Genomic DNA, 21,725 nt, shown 5'->3' with positions numbered 1-21,725 from the left:
TTGAGCCTCCTGAGGTCCAGGTTTAAACAAAGATCTTGTTCTGGATAAGGTAATACTGAATGTTAAGTGAAGTAATAAGCAGGAACATTATTGTTTATTTATTAAGGAGAATTCTATAGGACGGACAGAATAATGAACGTCACAATGTGGATGTTTGTGTTGGGGGAGGTCACAAAAAGTAATTCATTTGCATAAAACCATCAGGTGGGTTCTCCCATGAGCACTAAAATGTGTGATGGTGGAAAAAAGACAGACCATGTTGGATTCAATCCTTTGACAATGGTTTTATGTACAACCTTCCTCGTGTGTTAGCTTTCTGCTGGCATGCCTGCATGGGTCGGTTTTGACCCGCATCCTAAATCAGTTGTAAAGGAAAATCTTTTACTGAGGGACACTACAACACACCTTTGTATTTATTTATTTATCAATATTATTACCAATAGTAACGTATACTGTGGTGTATCTTTGAGAAAAGGACAATAAAGAAATAACGAACAACTGAACAAATAAATAAATATTTATATGGGTAAACAACAATCAATTCATTTTGTTGAGATAAAGATGATGGACAAATTCAAAAAGCCTTGAAGCGATAAACAAATTCTATTTTAGTACCTTTATGCTTTTTAAAACTAAAACTTGGTCAATGCAGACCGACTCCAAGACAAGAAAAGGTTAATTTAAATAATTTAGGATGTTAATCATTGGTTTTTCTGGGGAAAAAATGAAAAAGTACAGCATGGGATCTTTTAAAAATGGATTCCATCAAACAATAAAACATTTCTTCTTGCTTTTCCTGCTGCAGCTCCTCTGTTCACTGTCCTTGTGTGTGTTTCTTCCTACAATATCGCACAAATATCCTCTTGACAGTTTAATGCTTGGAAGCGGGCGAGTCTTGTCTAGCATTAGTCCCCTCATGAATTCCCACATGATTGCACCACTGCTGTTTGCAGGTGTCTGACAGAGTAACAAACACAGAGGTCGCATCAATGGTCTGTGTGCACAACATGCACAATTGATTCATGTCATCTTGTTAGATGGTCCCTGTGACAGACCAATTTAAGTCCTGTATGCAGTTCCACACTGCAAACATTACTGCCACATGAAGAGATGGAAGCAGGCCAGATTCCTGGAATCCAAACTTTGTGCAGGTTCAATGACGACCAAAAACAAAACAACATTTACCAGCTTTAAAATGAAAGTAACATTTTCTACAGACTTTTTTGCACTGATTAGTACTTTACCAGTTGGATTTTTATGCTAAATCATATATTATCATATATTATATTATATGATATATATATCTCATTAGCATGATCAAACATGTCCTTAAACATTCGAAGGATAGAACTTGATTTCTGTTTTGTCCTGTAGTTCATCATCATTCCACTAGGGGCAGTAGAAGGACTTTTCCTGCTCATTTATAAAAAAGTTGTTTCCGTTAAATCTCAAAAACACTTTTGGTGGAAAAAGTTTTGCTTTTTTTTTTTTACTTTATGGTGAAAAAACAACTTACACATTATTCATATTTTGATGACTATTTGCTGCATTAAAAGTATTCAAAATTTGTTGGTAATACATTTGTTTTAATCTAGTTACACCATGTTAAAATGGGTGGATCAAATTTGAGACAGTGGGTAAATAAGCTGCTTTTTTCCTTTGAATGTAAAAGTTTTGTGAGCAAAAACCAAATCCTTAAACAAATCATAATCAATACCATCTATATCTGATAAAAAAAAACTCTGTTATAATGTTGGAGTCTTGAGTTTGTAAGTATCTAATATATGCTTTCCAGGTTAGTTTTTCATCAATTATGACCCCAAGAAATTTATTTTCATAAATTATTTCAAGTTTCACCCCATTTATGTGCATGTCAATGTTAATATTTTTACCATTATGGTGACCAAATAACATCATTTTTGTTTCACTTAAATTTAGTGAAAGTTTATTAGTGCTTCATTACTCCTTCAGCATGAGGCTGTTGCACCCACAGTGCAAGAAGGAGCGGGTCATTCCTCCCCACAGCCATCAGACTGAACAACACTGTGTTAAAGTGACACTCCACGGTCCCGTGGGTGTTTTTCTTTCTTTCTTTCACCCACTTATTCATTTTCTTTTGTTGCAGCTGTTGCTGTTTTTCAATTGTTTTTTGTTACTGAACCGTTGTTTGTTTTGGTGTGTACTTTATCACCTACTTAGTTTTGTATTAAAAAAAAAGAAAGAATGTTATTTACAGGTGATCAGATGTTTTTTAAACTTTTGCAGCTGTATTTATTTGAGATTTATTTATTTATTTAATCTATTTACATCAAAACACAGCTTCGGTTTTTCCATCTCCTTCTTGCTGCAGATCATCCCCATCACCAAAAACATTTGTGTCGTCAGCACATCAAACTAACCGTAATTTATTAGAAACCTTAAATAAATCATTTATTTATAAAATAAATAATATTGGTCCCCGAACCGACCACTGAGGGACACCACAAACAATGTCCAAACATCAGGAAAAAGCACTTTCAACCTTTATAAACTGCTTTCTGTTGCTTAAAATACCTTCTGATCCAGTCTAACACTAACCCCCTAATGCCCCATCGTTCCAGTTTATTAATGAATATACAGTGGCTAACTGTGTCGAAAGATTTTTTTTAAATCAATAAAAACCCAGATTACATGTTTTTCATCATCAATTTGCATTTGTTATATTTTCTATAACATTCATCAGGGCCAGTGATGTTGATGGATTTGACCTGAACCCATACTGTCCTTCGTTCAGTTTCTTGTGCTTTTCAATGAAAGAGTTCAATCTAGTTATAAACATTATTTCTAGTATCTTTGATAACTGTGGTAACATAGAAACTGGCCTATAGTTTGTGAAGTGATGCTTGTTCCCGGTTTTGTACAATGGTATAACTTTTGCTATTTTCATTTGATTAGGAAATGAACCTGTTTGGAATGATAAATTAAAAATATATTCTAATGGTTTCAGGATTTCATTGACCACTGTTTTCCCCAAAGCCATATCAATGCTGTTAATTAATACTTGGACTTCCTTTCCAAATGTTCCTGAATCTGGAAGGTTTATGTTTTTCTAATTCAGGTCCCACGTCTACAAAAAAATCATTAAATATTTTAGCAATATCCTCCATTTAAACTATTTCTTTGTCCTTACTAATGAAGTACTTTGGATAAGAGTCTTCCTTGTTACCCTTTGTTTAAATAATAGTTAGTATGCCCCATGTTTTTTTGATAGTACTTCTGTTTTCCTCTAAAAGTTTTCTATAATATTCCTTCTTATATGTTCTTATGATTTGCGTTAATTTCTTTTTTTATTTTTTATATTTAATTTCTGTCTCTTTGGTTCGCTTTTTAAGTAGTTTTTTATAAAGGGTATTCTTTCTTCATATGCATTTTGCAGTCCTTTTGTAATACATGCAACCCATTAACCGTTTTATTTTCAATGTCATTGGAAAATATATCATCAATTAATGTTGCACAACTTGCAGTTATCCTACTTGATTTTGTCATTCTTGGAAATAAGCTAATGCTGTACATGGTATTAATAAATTCCTCAATGTTAAAATCCCCACATACAAAAATTACCTTATTTTTATCCACAAACATATCCATATTTTAGCCAGGTGTTCTGTAAATACAACTGACAACTATGTATTTTTTAGTTTCTTAAGAGATTTCGCTTGTTAAACATTCAGGCATATTGTCAACAACAGCTGTCATGCTACTCACTACTCTGAAATGCAGAGTTTGATCCACATATAGAGCAACTCCTCCACCGCCTTTGTTTAGTCTATTACAGTATCTGAGTTCATAACCCTCCAAATTAAAGTTTTCAACTCCCTTCTCTGCATTGAACCACGTTTCTGAAATTCCTATCCCACTAAATCGTTGTGAAAAATTACACAAGTATTCCTTAATGTTGTCAACATTTGCATACATGCTCCTGCTATTGAAATGAACAAGGGAAAAATTATCTTCACATTTAATGTTCAAGTTATAATGCTCATCGGTGTAGTAAGTGCAATAATCTGTGATGGCAGAGAAGAAATGGTTGATTGGGTCAATGTCATATTCCATGTCCTGTAAATTGTGATCAGTGTAATTCCATCCTTAAACAGTCAGAATGAGAACTTCTGTTTTGTGTTCTTGGTGTTGACGGTTGTGGTTGTATTGACATTTGTTCTGAGGAATAGTGCAGTGTCAGTGTGTAACCTAATTTTCCAGAAGCTTCAGAAATATTAGATGACATTTAGTATTTGTCCAGATCCTTGACGTCCCTGATCAAAACCACCTTAGCTTCCTCTGGGTTCCCGTTCAGCTTGATGAACACTTTCCAGTTAGTCATCCAGTTGCTTTGTATTTTTCCGCTTTTCTTCAGGTAATGTGCTTGTTTAGCGATGTCAGCATTGTGTTTTGTAAGATGCTCGTTTATATAAACGTCTGTTCATCTCAGCTTTCTGCCTTGTTTCAGCAGAGCAGTCTTTTGCTTTCTGTTGACAAAGCTCATAATAATGGCTGGTTTATCTTTCGCACTTTTTCTAGGCAAAGTATGGCAAACCTCGACGCCGTCACAGTCCAGTTGGATTCTTTTCTCCCGTAGAAAACCCACAACCTGTTGCTCCACGGAGCTGATGTCTTGTTCATCGGGCTCCCCGTCTCTGTTGGCGGTCACAGCTCTGGCGTATGATCTGGGTTTGACGCTCAGGGTGCTGATAACCACGTCATTCATCCGCATACTGTTCCAGCTCCATCACCCTTCTTTCCAGAAAGGCAATCCGCTGGTCTTGCTCTTGTTTCTGGACCCGCCAAACTTTCATCTCCTCAATGAAGTCCAGAATGCCTTCTGAAGTGTTATTGTATCAATGAAGACCAACAATAACTTATAGAGGGACCTCGCACTTTATTCACTTCCAACTTCTTAGCCATACATGAAGAACTAAGGCTCAGGTGAAAAGGCAAACTCTGTATCACTCCGCGTAGGGAACTATATTCATAGTATGTGAGACATATCACAACATCCCCTCTGTTTAGCTCAAATCTATATCACAAACAAAATAAAGTGAATATGCTAACCCTCAGATCACTGTAACAATAACAATAGCACATTCTGTGTCATGTTAATAGAAATTAGAAACATACATTCCCATTTGTCTTGAGCATCATTTTTTTTTTTTTTTTTACATCCGTTAGGGTCTGGAAAACAGCATAATAACAATACGAAGTAAAGAATCAACAGTTTTGATTTTTCCTCTTGTTTATAGATCAAAGTCCTTGTACCGAGATGGTTTGTTTATAACTCTACCAGATCGTGTGCAGGTCGGTGGTGGACTGTTCTGTCTTTCATAGTTTGTGGTTGTTGTGCATGGGGTTTCAGTGATGGTCTCTGCAGAGTCATTGCAATCCTCTTGATGCTGGGTTTGTTGTGGTGCCTCTGCAATTTGGTTCCTCCTTTCGTTGATCTGTATATGTGGTTTAAAGAGTTCTCTTAGGTGACTCCTGCAGCGTCTGATTTGATTTCCGTTGGGTGTTTGGACAATGTAGCTTCTTGGCTCGGTGCTCTTTTCCACTACAGTTGCTGGGTGCCACGTTCCCCTTTCTTTATTTAACACAGTCACATGTTGTCCTGGTTGGAGAGGTGGTAGCTCCTTACGACTGTTTCTGTCGTGGTGTTCTTTCATATTTGCAGTTCGTTGTTCTAGGTGCAGTCTGTGTTCTTCTTTGCCAGGATCTGTTCGACTTGGTAGCAGGGTGGTGACAGGTCTCCCAAAAATCAGTTCTGCAGGTGATGGTAGTTTACTGTCGATTGGTGTTGCTCTGATCTGTAATAGTGCCATTTGTAGATTTCCACCATATTTCAGTGTCTTCTTGACGATGGATTTGATGTGTCGTACATGTCTCTCGATGAATCCGTTACTTTTCGGGTAGTGAGGAGAGCTGGTGATGTGTTTGACTCCCCACTCCTTTGTGAACCGTTTGAAAGCTTCTCCTGTGTATTGTGTCCCGTTGTCCGTCAGTATTTCATCTGGACGTCCAAATAATGACACATACGCTTGTATTTTTTGTGCAACTGCATGACTTGATGTTGTGTGCATCTCATCCACCATAGGGAACTTGGAGTATCTGTCCACAGTTAATAAGTAGTGGCGACCATTCACCTCAAATAGATCTGATGCGAGTGATTGCCACGGCTTTGTTGGTACCTTATGTGGTTGAAGAGGTTCCTTTGGGTTTGCATCCTGGTATTCAATACACACTGAGCAGGATCTGCACATCTTCTCAATGTCGTCGTTCATTTTGATCCAGTATACGCTTTCTCTTGCGAGGCGACGTGTTTTCTCAATTCCTTGATGACTGGAATGCAGTTGTTTTAGAATGCTCTCCGTCATAGAGTCGGGAATCAGCACTTGTCTGCCTTTGAATATGACTCCTGTTTCTATGCCAAGTTCATCTCTGAAGGCCCAGAAGGCACGAAGATGTTTTGGTAAGTCCTGTATTTTTTCTGGCCATCCTTGAAGAATCACCTCCTTTAGTGCACTGAGTTTGAGATCCTTGCTTGTTTCTGCTCGAAGGGTGTTCTGTTTGTCAGGTGAGAAGTTAATTAGTGCTATGGTGTACATTTCAGGGTCTTCCGGTTCAAAAATCAGTCCGTCTATACGTTCATCCAGCTCTATTTCACTGCTGTTCTCTGGGTTGGGTAATCGACTTAGGGTGTCTGCGAGGACCATCTGTGGTCCAGGACGGTACATGACCTCGAAATTGTACCCCTGAACTTGGACTAGCATTCGTTGTAACCTTGGTGGAGCCGCGTGTAGTGGTTTTCTGCATATGGTTACAAGTGGCTTGTGATCTGTGATCACTATGAATCCTTTTCCGTACAGATATGTGTGGTATCGTTGTATTCCATAGACAATAGCAAGCATTTCTCGCTCAATGTTGCTATATCTGGACTGAGTATCTGTTAGTGTTTTGGATCCAAAAGCTATAGGTTGGTTATTTTGCACAAGGGCAACACCTAGGCCTTTCTGAGACGCATCCACTTCAAGTGTTATAGTCAAGCTGGGATCGTAGTATTTCAAACATGCGTCCTCAGTGATCATTGTTTTAAGGTCATCAAAGCAATTTTGGTAGTTTGTGTCCCATACCCATGGTGTGTCGTTCTTCAGTAGTCCTCTCAGGGTGTGTGCTTTGTCTGCGAACCTTGGTATGTAGGGAGACAGGTAGGATAGCATCCCAATGAATCTGTGTAACTCATCTTTGTTTTGTGGTGTTGGCATCTTTTGGATGTCTCTGACTTTGGCTGGGTCAGGTCGAATACCATTGGCGGTGTACTGGTTACCAAAAAATGAGATTTGGTTCTGTTTAATGTTACATTTTTCACTGTTGAACACCAAACCTGTGTTTGCAGCACGCTCCATCAGGTTGATTAGGTTCCTATCATGTTCCTCTTCATTTTTTCCATATACTGCAATGTCATCTGCGATGCTGACCACACCTTGCAATCCTTCCAGGATCTGGTCCATCTTTGCCTGAAAGATATCCTGAGACACACTGAGTCCAAATGGTAGACGCTTCCAGCAGTACCTGCCAAATGGAGTGCGAAATGTTGTTAACAGTTGTGAATCTTCATCCAAATGTATAGACCAGTATCCTGCCTTAGCGTCAAGCTTGCTAAATACTTTTGCGTTTGCAAATTTTGGATTTAATTCCTCAACTGTTGGAATCCTGTGCGGGCATCTTTTTAAACTGTCGTTTAGTTTTTTAGGGTCTAGACATATCCGTAGACTACTATCTTTCTTGGTACTGTATGCTAGACTGGAGCACCAATCTGTGTGCACTTCCACTTTGCAGATCACGTCCTGTTCCACAAGATTATCGAGTTCTTTTTTGAGCTTGTCTTTTATGTGAATACTGCATTTGCGTGGTGGGTCTTGAAATGGTTCAGCACCCTCTTTTAGCAGGAGTTTTGCAGTCCCACTGAAGTTACCAAGCTTATCAAACTGGTTTGCATAAGCCTTCTTTAAATCTTCTATGGTGTTTATGTGGAGCAATGGATTGGCTTTTTTAGGTTTTGTTGTGGTCTGGCTCTTGTTTTCTTTGTTAGCTGCTTTGCTGACATTAGCAATAGAGTCCACGTTCACAGTTACCAGGTTGAGTGCTTCGCATGTGGGCAGTCCAACTATTGCTGGACCTGGTACATCCACAACATAAAACATGGCGTTAATCCACTCTGAGTGCTTCCATTGACATGGGATGTTTATTTTCCCATAGCATCGGATCCTGTGTCCGCTGTAGGCTGACAGTTTTGCATGGCTCTTTTGGAGTCTGTTCATCGCCTGTCTGTTTCTGCCGTACATTTGTCTGTATGTACGCAGTGGCAAGGTATTCCCTGATGCACCTGTGTCAATTTTTAAACGAAGTGTGTGTTTCTGGCCAGGTACGTCAGGTGGTTTTATATTTAGGATTGTATAAGCCTCTTCTCTTGGCATTTTTGCATCAATGCTGTGCATACATTTTTCGCTGACCGTGACAGAGTGAAACTCTCTTTGATATGGGTCATCTTCACTTGAGTCTGTGGTTTGTATGGCATCTATTTTTCCTTTGTTTGGCTTTTTACGGTCATTCTTGTATGACTGGCTCAGATAACTTTTTTTGTGGTATCTGCCCATTGACTGTGGATGAGATTTATCTCGCCAGTGTTGGTTGGTATATTCTGTTTTTTTCTGTTGCTTTCTGTTTCTGCAGCATTTAGCCCAGTGTCCTGTGTATCCACATAGGTGACATATATCATTAAAAGCAGGACATTGTTGTGGCTTATGATCTGATCCACATCTTTGGCACAGCCTTCCCCTTCCTTTAATAATAGCATCCACTCTTTCCTTTTGCTCTGTTTTGCATACCTCAAGTTGGTGAAGTTGGAGATTTCCTGCTGTGAGAGCTTCATGTTTTCGTCCTTCAGTCAGGACTTCGGCCAGAGAACACCCTTGAGGCTTGCTGTAGAGCTCATTTCTGAAAGCTTCATGCGGCGTGCTGGCTATGATCAGCTCAATCAGGCGTTCATGGAGTTCTTCATCTGTGAATTGACATTTTAGTGCAAGAGTTCTTGCTCTGTTTATAAAATCATCAATACTCTCGCCTGCTTTCTGTCTATATTGCATAAGATGTAGTCTGTGAATTCTGAAGTTGACATCCAACTTTAATTGTCCTTCAAAAAACTTCCACAGATTTGCCGGGACTTGTTTTTCAGCCGGACTTAGTCCGCTAGCATTTAGCCTCTTTAGCCCCTCATCTCCGATGCCTCGGCATATTTTCCTGGCTTGTTTTACTTCATCTGAGATCTCCTCATCCTCTAGGTACAGGCACATTTTTTGCTTGAACAATGAAATTGCCTCACCCAGGTCCGGGTCGGACCAGTTCATAGTAGGAAGATGCGACGCCATCTCGAACCAACAGGCTACACGTGCAGTTAGCTAGCAGCAGCACGTCACTTATCCACGGACAAGTTGTCGCTTCGGTTCGCGTCGGGGAAATTCTTCTCCTCTCTCGTCTTTTTTTTTTTCAATCTCTGTTTTCCGCTGCCACCATGAAGTGTTATTGTATCAATGAAGACCAACAATAACTTATAGAGGGACCTCGCACTTTATTCACTTCCAACTTCTTAGCCATACATGAAGAACTAAGGCTCAGGTGAAAAGGCAAACTCTGTATCACTCCGCGTAGGGAACTATATTCATAGTATGTGAGACATATCACAACACCTTCTTGTTGCATCTTGACAGCAGAAATTTTCTCTGCAAGGAAATCAATCGATTTCTTTCGGTCACTGCCTTTTTCCGCTGTCTGGGATTTTTTGGGACCCATTTTCGTCCGGCTCTGGTGGACGCCGCGCCGGGCTCTGGTGGACGCCGCGCCGGGCTCTGGTGAGTGCCGCGCTGCGATCGTCACACTTTTTTTGTTGAGGAACTGCTCCAGACCTTGCCTCAAGAGACTGGGGAGGTCTTAAAGTGGTTAAAGCCAAAGCAGGTTACTTTTTATTCATTACGCTGAGTCAAGAACCTCCAGAGTGTCAGGGATGGTGATTGAATAAGACTCAGATGCAGGAGATAAATCAACAGACTGGATAAAAGAAACTCAAATTTGGAAAAAAACTAAAGCCTGAAACATGAAAAAAAAAATTGGAAAAAACGGTTCTGAAAGAAAACTATAAACTTAAATAGATTTAAGGAAACAGATTTGGGTATCAGCTTCTCCCTGGTGTGCTTATCCCTTGTGCTATGGGGTCCAGATGACCCGATCCTCACATTGACGTGTTATTCCTACCATGACAAAGGTGGATAAAGGTGGAAAGATTTCATGTAATCCATGGACACCAGTGAAGATCACAAATCATCGAAGAAAAAAGGTTCAGCGCATTGTCTAGTGGGTCTAGATGACCCAACTCCCAATGTTAAAGTGCTTAGGATAGCACAAGGGTTTTGCTACATGAGGAAGAGCAGAGACAAAAAAACTAAACATTATCTGGACAACACGACAGGATTGACCAAAAAACACAAGAAAAAAAAAAACGAACTAAATCCTCAAAGCTGACAGAGGGAGGGATCTGTCTAAGTCTTTGCTGGATGTCCATGTGGATCCAGGACATGATGAGTGTTTGACTGATGCAAACCTGCTGATACTTAATACAGACTTTAACACACTCATTAGCACCACAGTTCATTATAGCATTGTTGTATTTGTGTAGAGCAAATATAGATTTGACTTGGGCTGGTTTCTCCAACAACTGACTTCTGTAAAAAAAATCTGAGAAACAATTTTCATGTCAAACAAAGGCTGGACTGAATTAACCTACATGCACACGGTTGGATAATACGGTGACTGGAGCAGACCCAAACTCACCAGCAAATAGCTGTGGGCGTGTCCTGCAGGAAAAAAACCCGAGTCCGATGGATCCAAACCCACCACGCCCTTTCTCGTAAACCGAGATGAGGGGGCGTCCCTACAACCACCCACTTGGGATGCTCCTGAAACCACAGGTTTGTCTAGCAGACCACACCCACAGCAATCAGCTGACAGCGACATGCTGGTGGATAAGCTTGTGAGACTGATGACCAACAATGAAATCATCACATTGTTTCAAATGTATTTGGCAAAAGAATCAAAATCCACTCATTGTTTTAATCCGCTTTATCACGGGGCTGCCAGAGCCTAACTTGGCTACTGTTGGGCGAAGGGGGGGTACACCCTGGACAGGTAAAGGCCTTGACCTTTTCATGTCAGATCGACTAGTGGTTCACAAATTCAGCAGGTCTGAGATCTAAAAGAAGCAATTTCCTGTAGAACTGAGTCTGAACCAAAGAGGGGAAAACGGCTTTTAGCTGCCCTGCAGGTGGAAGTCGTACCATGGAAAAAAATCACATGACTCACCACCTGTTTGTGTTTCCAAGTCCAAACCTACAATGTTGCCCTGTTCTGTCAAAAATACTTTATTCTTATTGTTTCATTTTATGTCATTACATTTAGCTTTCCTTCTCTTGTATGCTACAGAAATCTACTTTCTTAAAATACATTACAAATCTGTTCTTCAAGATAACTTCTCTTAATATAAGAGAAGAGAATCTGCCAATAGAACCAGCATAGTTTCTCCTGGTGAGATTTCTTAAAGTAAACTGCAAAGTCTAAGAAAAAAAAGATTCTTAAAATTAACTTTAAACATTCATGGTTATTGTAAAAATTGTTTTAAAATAAGCGTGAATTGTTAAAGTTTCCTATTTTTAAAGATATTTATATAAATATACATGCTTACTTTTTTTTCTTAGACTATCGTTATTTCTAGACTTTCAAGACTAGAATGACACATTTTAGGGTAGCTGTCAAAAATATTTATGTAAATCGTAAATAAAAAAGTAGTTTCATTAGAGATATGACTTGAAATGTTTTTAAGATCAAAGGCCTCAAGATCTTTTGTCTTTCAACAAGTCGTTACATCTTCTCAAAAGTGTACTAAAGTTTCTATTCAGGTAGAGCTGTGTTGCCTTTTTATTTATCAATCTAGATAGAAAAGTACAATAATGTGTTCTCAGTAATCTTCTACCTCCTTTTTTCCCTATAGTATCATTCTAAGTTTGACACTTTCTTGCAATATTTAGCAAAATAATGTTTTGCTGGAGGTTGAGCCTTTGGGCTAACGTTGTCAACCACATCTCTCGCTTTCCTTCATCTTCAGCGTCAAATGTAAACCAACAAATAGAAGATTTTGTTGGATATCTAACCAAGTGGTCCATCAGCCTGCTAAAGAATAACTGAACCAGCACAACCAAGATGCTGCCATGACCCAGTGAAAGTCCTGACATTAACAAGGACGTCTTGTTGGCAGAGCAGATGGTTCACAAACGTCAAACATCTGGAGGAACTTTGTAGAGAACTGTTGGTCTCTCATGAGACTTTGGAAGATCAGATGAAGCGTTGAACTGTCTTGCTTCACCTTTGAAATAAATGTATCAGTTTGAAAAGACAAACGTTAGCTGGGTATGAACAATATTTTAGCGTTTCAAAGAAAAAAGTTACCTTCTTGATTTAAAAAGTGAAAGGTTTCCATGGACCCCCCCCCCTCCTTTTGGCTAATGGTTTGGATACCATATGGGCTGCAACATGTTCAGCTCTGTTACCCTAATAAATTGTTGTTGACACTGCCCTCTAGAGACTTGGAATAGGGCATTAGTACTGCAGGCCTTAACCAAGAAAGCATCCTCTTCACCCTGACAGGAGTGAAGGGCAGCATCGTGAGAGAATTACTGCCGCAGCAATTACACAGACTTATAGAAGCTAGAGTGAGTATATCAAGGGCACTTTTTCCTATTCATTTTAATTGTCTTGTTCAAATCATTACCGAGTTTGTTGCTGCGTTGTGTGGCAAAGGTTAGCAAAAGCGTGTGGACCACCAAGCTGCTGTCTTCAAGAAAACTGCTTTCCTGAAGCTCATGTATTAGTAAAGGTCTTCCCGGTTCAGTGCTACATGAATCAATACCGGTATATGGTTGTAATATATGCAGTCAGCTTAGCAGAAAATGGAAAACCAATGGCTATATTCAAAAAAATGCATCTTTTTGAAGGTTGATCTGGTGGGTGTCTTCCTTTATTACCAATAGTCTGAACTGAAAAGTCAGGGACTGCACTTCAACAGACCTTTTCATTCACAGCTCTATTCCAATAAATGACAGGCTTGGTCTCATATGGGAACACATTCATTTTTCCTCCATGATCAATTTTTAAACAGTTGGCACTTTGGCGAACTAAAAAGGACGCTACCCACACATCACTACCAAATCGGAGTCCCTGAATGGTCAAAGTTCGATCTGGTTTAGCGCGCTTTCAATGGCCGCGCATTTAAGATCATGAAAACGGTAGTTCCTTTTCATTTCTTCTGTTAATTTTTGCTTCTCATGCCCATTAAAAAAATCTAACCAAAATAAAACTCCGTACTACAAATCACCCAGGTTGGGATGTTTTTTTTATCCTCTGAGGTTAACAAGGGACTAACTTTTTACTAGGTTACTTTTAATCTAGTACAAAACAAAAAAAAAAAAAAAAAAAACACAAAAACAAAAATCATGAATTGACTTCAAATGAAACCACCATAACCCAAAAATGAGTATTGCTCCAAAAAGTAACCCAAAAATATGTCCCAACATACAGTATAGCCTAAGAATTGGGTGTTTTAAGAGTGCAGGCAGGTTGCATTTCCCTGTTATAGATGGGGTTTAAATAGAAGTATGAGGATATAAATGTATTTAGTGAGTTATTGTTTTACACAAGTGGACAAAAAGAAAAAAAACAGAAAAAAACATGGGATTGATTGTCTGAGTCCAGGAAGGATTAAGGAAAATAGTGTGACATAAAAGTGTTATCAGGAATAACAGTGCGTCTGTCGGGTAGGGTGGGGGTGAGGGTGAGGGAGGAGGAACGGGGAGGGAGAGAGAGAGAGACGTTTCCATCCGAACCGATCCGTTTCTGCAGAGCCCGTCGCTTCTTGCTTTGGTGCGGCTCGCTATTGTTCCAAACTGTGGGAGGGAACCGGGAAAAGAGGGAAAGAAAGAAGAAAGAAAAGGTTCCAGCTTCTTCCTGACGCGCATCCATATTTGGATGCTCCGCATCCGCCGCTCTCGGCGCCTCCTTCCCGGTCAACTTCTCCCGGTTTCTCCTCCTGGACTTGAAGTGCGTGATGAATAGTTTGGGGGCACCCTCCGTCCGCGCGCCTCTGGAATGGTGGGGATTACACCGTCTGGCGCTGGGGAGCCTGTGAACGCAAATGGAGTTTGGGATTTACTGCCAAATAAGGGAAAGATGACCGTCTTCTCGTTGTGCTTGCTCCTGTGCGCGGATCTGCTGGATTTCGCCGTCGGTAAGTCTGCGCCCGCGCGTCCTTTCTGACGCGGTCGTATCACCTGCGTGAAGTCCTGACAAACGTACGCGCCACCTGTGAAATGGAGGGGGGGGGGGGGTGTTGGTGGGTGACAGTGAATAAAAGCCGTGAAGTGGGCATTAACAGGACAGCCGCGGCGCGCGTGCTTGTGCCAACTTTCCTCCTCTGCGCCATCCAAGTGTCAGGATGGCGCCCGCGCGGAGCGGCGCTTCCGTGAATCAAGTTGGAGTCAAAAAGCCCGCGTGAGGACATGATGGCCCACTTCTGCTAAGTCTGAATACGCCTGCTGGATCACGAGCATCACGCGTGACAGTTCTGAGCCCCGCGCAAGTGGATGCGGCGGCGCCGCGCGCTCCGTCCTCCGCGCATCAGATCGAGTCTCTGAGTTCAGCTGATAAGTCGCTTCCTTCATGAACATCAAAGTGCCCCCCCCCTCTCCTGCAGATTCCCGCTGCGTGACGGTGGGGGCACATCAGTGTCGCGCGCTTTTGTCCTCCGCCGACGCGCGCGCGGATGGAGGATTAAAATCAGCGGTGGTCTCATTTGGTGAAGTCATTGATTCCAATCAGCGCACAAAGGCTGCTTTGTGAACAATGAGGAGATCGGGCTTCCTCCGCCTGATCTGCTGCTTCTGGATGAATGCAGGAGGCTGCTCCATCAGGCTTTGCTAAGCCCGCTTAAATCAGTGCGTTCTGTGTGACACCGCCTCCCAGACCTGTTGTTCTGATGGCAGAATCCCATCCCTGCATGCTGACATTCATCCGTTTGTGCTCTTCAGGAGTCTGCAGGACCTCTCTCTCTCTCACGCACTCATACTGATATTGGGGGGGGGGGGGGGGTGTGAGAGACTCCTGGAACAGCAGAGAACACTTCTATTAGAATGATAACCAGGTAACCTGTGCTGGATGAGGTGTTCAAGTGCTTGTGACCTTCACTGACCCAGCCAGGAAAGCAGCATCTTTGGCTGAATCATAATGTTATAAGAAAAGATGCCTCTGCAGACTTGCTAGCTCAGATTCCGAGCCTTCTCTGTGTAGGCTCATTAGATCTAAATGTAAAAGCATGTATGCCAATCGCTGTAAAAATGAGTCTGCTCATGTTTACTTGTCTCTTCAAGGACTGGCTTAAACTGGATTCAGATGTCTCATTTTCCAAAGTGCGTGTCTTCAGCTGGAGTTTGTGAAGAGCCGCTGTCAATGACTCCACTCTCAGTCTCAGAATGTCATGCATTCTTAATTTTCCCATCAAGTCGCGTTAGAGGCCTTTTTGAAGAGCGGCGGAGCTCCTCACTTTAAGATGAAGCTAGTTGGATGCTGCCAGTTTCAGGCCACGAGCCATTACTGCCTCTGACATGGGCTCCTTCTGAGGAGGCGCTGGCTCCTCTCCATGTTTACTGGAGTTTCACACACAAGTCGGCTTTAAGAGAGCAAACCCCTCTTTGGCTTTTGCTTTAAAGAGTCGCATGCAGACAAAGAGCCGGTCTCGCATAGTTTTAACATTCATGGGCTTTGACAGGAGGAGAAACTTGCACGAGTCTCAAAAATTCAACTTTATTTATAGAACACGTTTCCTGTTCCAGAACACCTCAAAGTGGTTTTTCATTGGCACATCCCATCAGAGGTCCCCACAGCGAATCATCTTACACTGATTCATATAGGTGGTCTGGCAGAGATGAAGAACACCCTTCCTAACACAGCCCTGTATTGTCACCGGGCTGGGGACTGGCACAGGGAGAACCAGACCTGGGCTTCCTTGTGGCTACATCTAGGCAGTAAAGCATTAAAGGTCTGGATGAAGCTTCTTGCCCACCCTGGGAATCAAACCCTGAGCAGTGCTTTACATACAATAAATGAGTGATAAAAAGTACCCATAGTACCCATAATAAAAGCCTCCCAACACACGAAGTACCAGACAGAGAAAACAGTCCTTGGGACCACCAGCAGACTTGGACCTGAGAAGAGGGTCATAAACTAACAATGAAGGTCCAATTTTCATCAAGACATTTATTTTCTAATAAAAGGATCTTAAAATCGACCCTGAAGCTGACTGCGACTGTTCCTCTAAGGATTGGACATTTTACTTCTTAAAATAACAAGAATTTCCCTAATTAGTGTCATTTTTTGGGATGCATGTGGTGAGAACTGCCTTGCACCGCATGACCATTCTGTCTCTTGCTGCAAAAACATTAGAATTTAGTCTGAAACTCCCACCCGGACAGGAAAGTGGTCGACCAAGAATTATTATTTCAAAAAAGAAAAGTTTTCTCAAACAAAGATTATTTGGTTGTTGAAAAACTTTCCTGATAACATTTTGATTTTTCCCAGTGAGAAAATTAGACATTTTTCTTAAAACGAGACACATTTGCCCAAGCTGCCAGAGAAGATTCAGCATTTAGCCCTGCTCAGATTCTACACAGTTGTGCCCAACAATGTTAGAAACAGTGAAGCAGTCACGCGCTGCCAGTTCTGTTGTCAGGAATCTTCATAAACGTGTCAAACATTACTTTTTTGAAAGACATATACATGTATCTGTGTACTTTCTGGAGCAGAATCGTTTCGGAGTCAAGCGTGGTGAAGAGTATAGACCTACATTATACATTATGTACATTATTCATTTATACATTTGTTCTATCTTTGTCCGCATCTTCTGTGTGAGGAGAAGAATTGATTTTGTGGAGCTCCAATGAGACGACCTCTTCCTCAGACTGAACCTCATTTTCATTTTTATTCAGTCGAAGCTTTTTATGATTAGTTCTTGAGTTTTCTCACTTCAGTGCATTTTGAAAGACAGTAGAAACCATAGCATCTCAGATCAATTCAGGGTCTATTTCCCAATAAATCAAAGTTTCAGTGGACTCAGTGTTATTTTTCTAATGCAGTTTTTTGCTGACAGAAAATTTTTCCGCTTAACAGCAGCTGTTTGAAAATGACAGACGTCTTTTGTGGCGTCTTCTGGTCAAAGTGGGACCAGGAGCTTGAGAAAATTGCTTCCCGCCATTCGCCACGGCAGAAACGGGCCGGTCTGTGCTGAGTCTGAGAGTTTTGAGGAAACTGTCAAAAGGGCCAAAACAACGTTATGGACTCAAACCACTTAGGGATTCAGTTGTATTGGCATTCTGAGCAACACGGCGCGTCCAGGTTAAACATTGATCTGAAATTCTGAAAGTCACGCAGACTTTAAAGTGACTTCTTCATGTGGAAAAGTCTGCAAAATATGAAAAAAGTCAATCTACCTTTTTTATTTATTTATGATTTTTTTTAAATTAAATCATTTTTCAACATCTTCATGCAGTAATTGTACATTTTTAGTGAAAAGTGATGGATGTTTTGAGCTGTTCTATTTAAATAATTGAAAGAGTTAAAATATTGCTCACTTTCAACCATTTGGAGCATTAAAAAAATGCCATTTTTGTGGGTACGAATAAAACGTACTCTATTTAAGTGAACTAGAGGTATACTTAGTCTAATCTAATCTGAGAAGTGAGGCGGCAGTTGAAGTTTACTTTATATATCATAAACTTTATATGTTCCACTTTAGTCTAATTATTCAGTTAGTATAATTAAACTACACGTACATGGTCATATGTGCTATACTTATAACCAAATATACTTAGTAAAAAACTAAAAAAAAGGAATGTAGGCCTTTTATCTTTAAGACAGTGAAAAACCTTTGAAGGAAATTGGGAATTTATTGAAAGTCAAATGTTTATCTGCTGAAAAGCCCGTTTTCTTGGAATATTTCTTAGTTGTACAGATTTTAGCAGCACATATAAAAATCCCTCCTATTTATCTCATTTACAAGGAAAGGAAGCCTTTATGAGATCTTGGTTCACTGAACTTCAAAGATTTCTTTAAGAGATTAAATAGAAATAAATATCCTAGACTATACTGATTAGGAAATTGAATGAATTTATTCAGATTGCTGCTTTTAAAACACTTTCCTTTAGTTCATTATTTTAACTTATCTCTGGAGGCAGAATATTTGCTCAAATCTCTAAACACGTTTTCATTTCGGATCAGGTTTAAAAATGTCATTCGAATGAAAAGTGAGTTTCTTTGAGCTCCAATCTGCTGAGCCATGGCTTGTGAGATGTTTGGCCTCACACTGCAGAGCTGTAGGTTGGTTTGCAGATGGTTTATAATAGCGGTGTTGACAGAATAAACAGACACTAGATCTGTGTCATATTTCATGGGCAATGTGGCTGTCTGCCACTGCTGGCTGCTTTGGACTCGGAGGATGGAGGAAGAGATATGGGCTGGAATATGGCTGTTGGTTCTAACAATAACCCCTCTGCGCATCAGGCTGCAGCCCTCAGCAATTACATAAAGTGATTATCCGCAGATCCAGAAGCCATTTTTATCTGCAGTTGTCTGTCAATGCTGCTGTTTACAGCCTTCCTCAAAAGTTGCAGTTTGAGCATCTATGGTGATTCTGTAAAAGTGCAACAAAATTAAAGACTCTTTCCACCAAGAAAAAAGGCTTTTGACAAATGTACCAAGTTGTGTTGGCTGTGTGTTTTTGTTCACAAAGGCTAAGCATCCAAACACAAAATCCTACAATTCTTTACAGCAGAAAGTGTCCTGCTATTACACAAACATCATTATGTATTCCTCTGCCATCTCAGATACAAAGAGTCGTCATTCGATACAAAACAAAGTCATTGCAACCTAATAATTCAAGAAAAGACGGCGACCTAAGCATGGCTTTCTTGTAGATTACAGTTTTACATTCCTGCTCTATAGAAGGGATAAAAGAGGAAGGTCTTACAGAGTTACGCTTAATAGATTGGAGTTTTTCAAATAAGTGTTATGATGGACAAAACCTGGGATGGCAACGTTTTTCCTCGCTTCCATTTGGCACACGTTGGTTAGACGGCGTTCTGACCCTGTGATGTCACAGCTTCTGTGAAAAGCCGAGCAGAAAGAGGAGGAGGAGGAGGCTGTCCTGCAGGCGGCGTGGGTGGTTGTCCGAGCATCTATTAGCAGAGATCCCAGGGTTCAGGGATGTCATGACCTGCAGAGGAACCTGCTCAGGTGAATGACACCTCTGAGTAAGTCTGAGCTCCTCCCACAACAGAGCTGAGGGTGTTCTGAACAGAACCATCCCCAAACCTTCATTAAAAGGAAAAATGGAACCTTTGACTGGTATAAATAGTATTTACAGTACACACAATCGTTGGGAGAAGCAATCCTCTCCTTCACTGATCATCAAGGATTAAAATAAGAGGGTTTCTTCTTTTCTGTTTTCTCCTCTCTTTTGTCCAGGCCTGTTTTACCCTGAAATCTCATTTAAGGTAATAAAAGAGTCACATCAAAACTTCAAACATGATGGTGACCTAGAAATGACAGCTTTTGTTGGAGTCTTTCAGGCAGCTTTGCACACGAAGCCTGTGGTGCAAAAACTGAAATACATTTCAAAGAAAAACCACAAGGACCTGAAGTCGTCTTTGTGGTTTCGTTTAGCACCTGCAGGACTTCAAGCCAGAGGTTTATTTTATTCCTACAAACGGTGTGTGCATGCAGGATCCAACGATAGAAAAGAAATAAAGGAGGTTTAATGTGGACTGGAACACTAAAAGGCTGCAGCAGCTCCCAGAAGTGAAAGCTGAAGGAATCTGCTGAGGACTGTTAGTTCCACTCAGCTTTTCCCGCCGTGTTGGTAGATCAGGAGGAAAGCAGGCCAGAAATTGATTAACTGATAGATTGGAGCAAAGTCTTTAGATTTAGCAGAGTTTTTGCAAACACACAACTTTGCCCTCTGGGTTAAGGTCAAGAGTGTTTAGAGAAGAAACTTTCTGTTTTGTTGTTCATAAATATGAATATAAGTTCTTATAAATCATTGAAAAAGAGCATTTGCTTTGCTGTTTTGTTTATTTTTAAATTTTAGTTATTATCCAGGTTTCTCGGGCTGTTTGCCATTTGATTGATTTTTGACTTAAGAAAACTGCCAACCAGAGACAAGACTGGCACCCCTCACCTGGGTTTGAAGCAGCCATAAGGATTCAAAATGATTGAATAGATGGATGGAATGTGCCAGAGGTCCACTGCAACTATTGTCCAGCTTTAAAAAGTTAAAAACCTCTAAAATAACATGTTTTTCCCACATTAGAAGTGAAATAAATCTGCCAAAAGAGCTAGCAGAATGTGTCGTGGTCAGATTTCTTAATACCCTGTGATGTCCTTCCCAAAACGATAATTAAACCTTAAAGTTAACTACAAACACTCATATTTAGCTTATTATATGTCCAATAATAAGCATTTATTGCTCAAAATAGTTTTATATCCTAAAACTATATGAACTTTAGCTCTCCAAAATTTCCAATTTTAGTACTAAAGTCCAATTATCTATATTTCTAAACCATATTCATCCTAAAGTACAGTAATTAAAAGGTTTCACATACATTTGTCTTATACATAATATTTAAATTTTATGATTCAAATAAAACGTTCTAGTTTTGCCAGCTCTAAGACAGGTTAGCAGGCGATGAAGAATCACCAGCTGAGGTGAATCCCAAGACTTTTTTAGCACATGGTGGAAAAAACACGAAACCAAAACCAGGAAGGGCGAGGAATGAGGCACAGAAAAGGTGGTCCTTAAATACTGTGTCTAATCATAAACGTGCAGGCAGCTGAGACAAAATGAGACCAAAATAATAGTCAAACAAGAAAATTCAGACAAATCTGTTGTGTTTCCTAAAAAAAGACCTCTCACTATCACAACTAAAACTTCTGCTTAAAAAAGAATTTAAAAAAAAGATGCATCATTAGATATTGCATAAAATAACAAGCTCAAGTTCATCAGAACATTCAAGATTTATTATGCAAGTTGTTAGATCTTCCTGAAAAGTTACTAGAAAGTTTTGTTTTGACTAATATTTCCATTCAAGATTCAACGTCTTTGTTTAAATGGCAGGGGCAATAACCCCAATGACCCCAACAATAACGCCACGGGTGGTCCGCAAGCAGCCTCGCACAGGGCAGTAAAATGCAAGAACCCACAAGGACACACAATAATAGATAAAAGAATAATCAAAATAGGATATTTAAAGTACAGATTTTGTGTTTTGAAGGTACAGCAGTGAAAAGTACAGCTGTTTGTTCTGTCAGTCCACACTTTACTGCCTTCAGTGGAACGTCTTCTGAGGCAGAAGCCAAAGCTGAATGAAAAAATTAAAGTCAATACCAGAAATGCTTTTTCATTTTCAAAATGAAGCTGCGTTTGTTGACTCAAACTGCTTTTTCTTTTTCGCCTTCAACACCGCTCATTCTGTCAATTAAAATGACAAAGAAAATGG

The 21,725-nt window shown here is 40.2% G+C and overlaps 1 protein-coding gene across 1 annotated transcript in view; it reads left to right on the top strand.

Moving 5' to 3' along the window:
* The first annotated feature begins 13,961 nt into the window (after positions 1–13,961).
* The window catches only part of igsf21a (immunoglobin superfamily, member 21a), a 262,207-nt gene continuing 254,443 nt past the window's right edge, over positions 13,962–21,725 (top strand). The window contains exon 1 of the mRNA XM_078947780.1: positions 13,962–14,410. Coding sequence (XP_078803906.1) covers positions 14,272–14,410 — 139 coding nt within the window. The 5' untranslated portion in view covers positions 13,962–14,271. The remainder of the gene's footprint in view (positions 14,411–21,725) is intronic.

Source organism: Oryzias latipes, chromosome 5 (assembly GCF_053564925.1).
Source record: "Oryzias latipes strain Hd-rR chromosome 5, Olatipes_Hd-rR_3.1".
NCBI classification, from domain to species: domain Eukaryota; kingdom Metazoa; phylum Chordata; class Actinopteri; order Beloniformes; family Adrianichthyidae; genus Oryzias; species Oryzias latipes.
The sequence above is the reverse complement of the archived record's forward strand: the minus strand, read 5'-3'. Positions and strand labels throughout refer to the sequence as shown.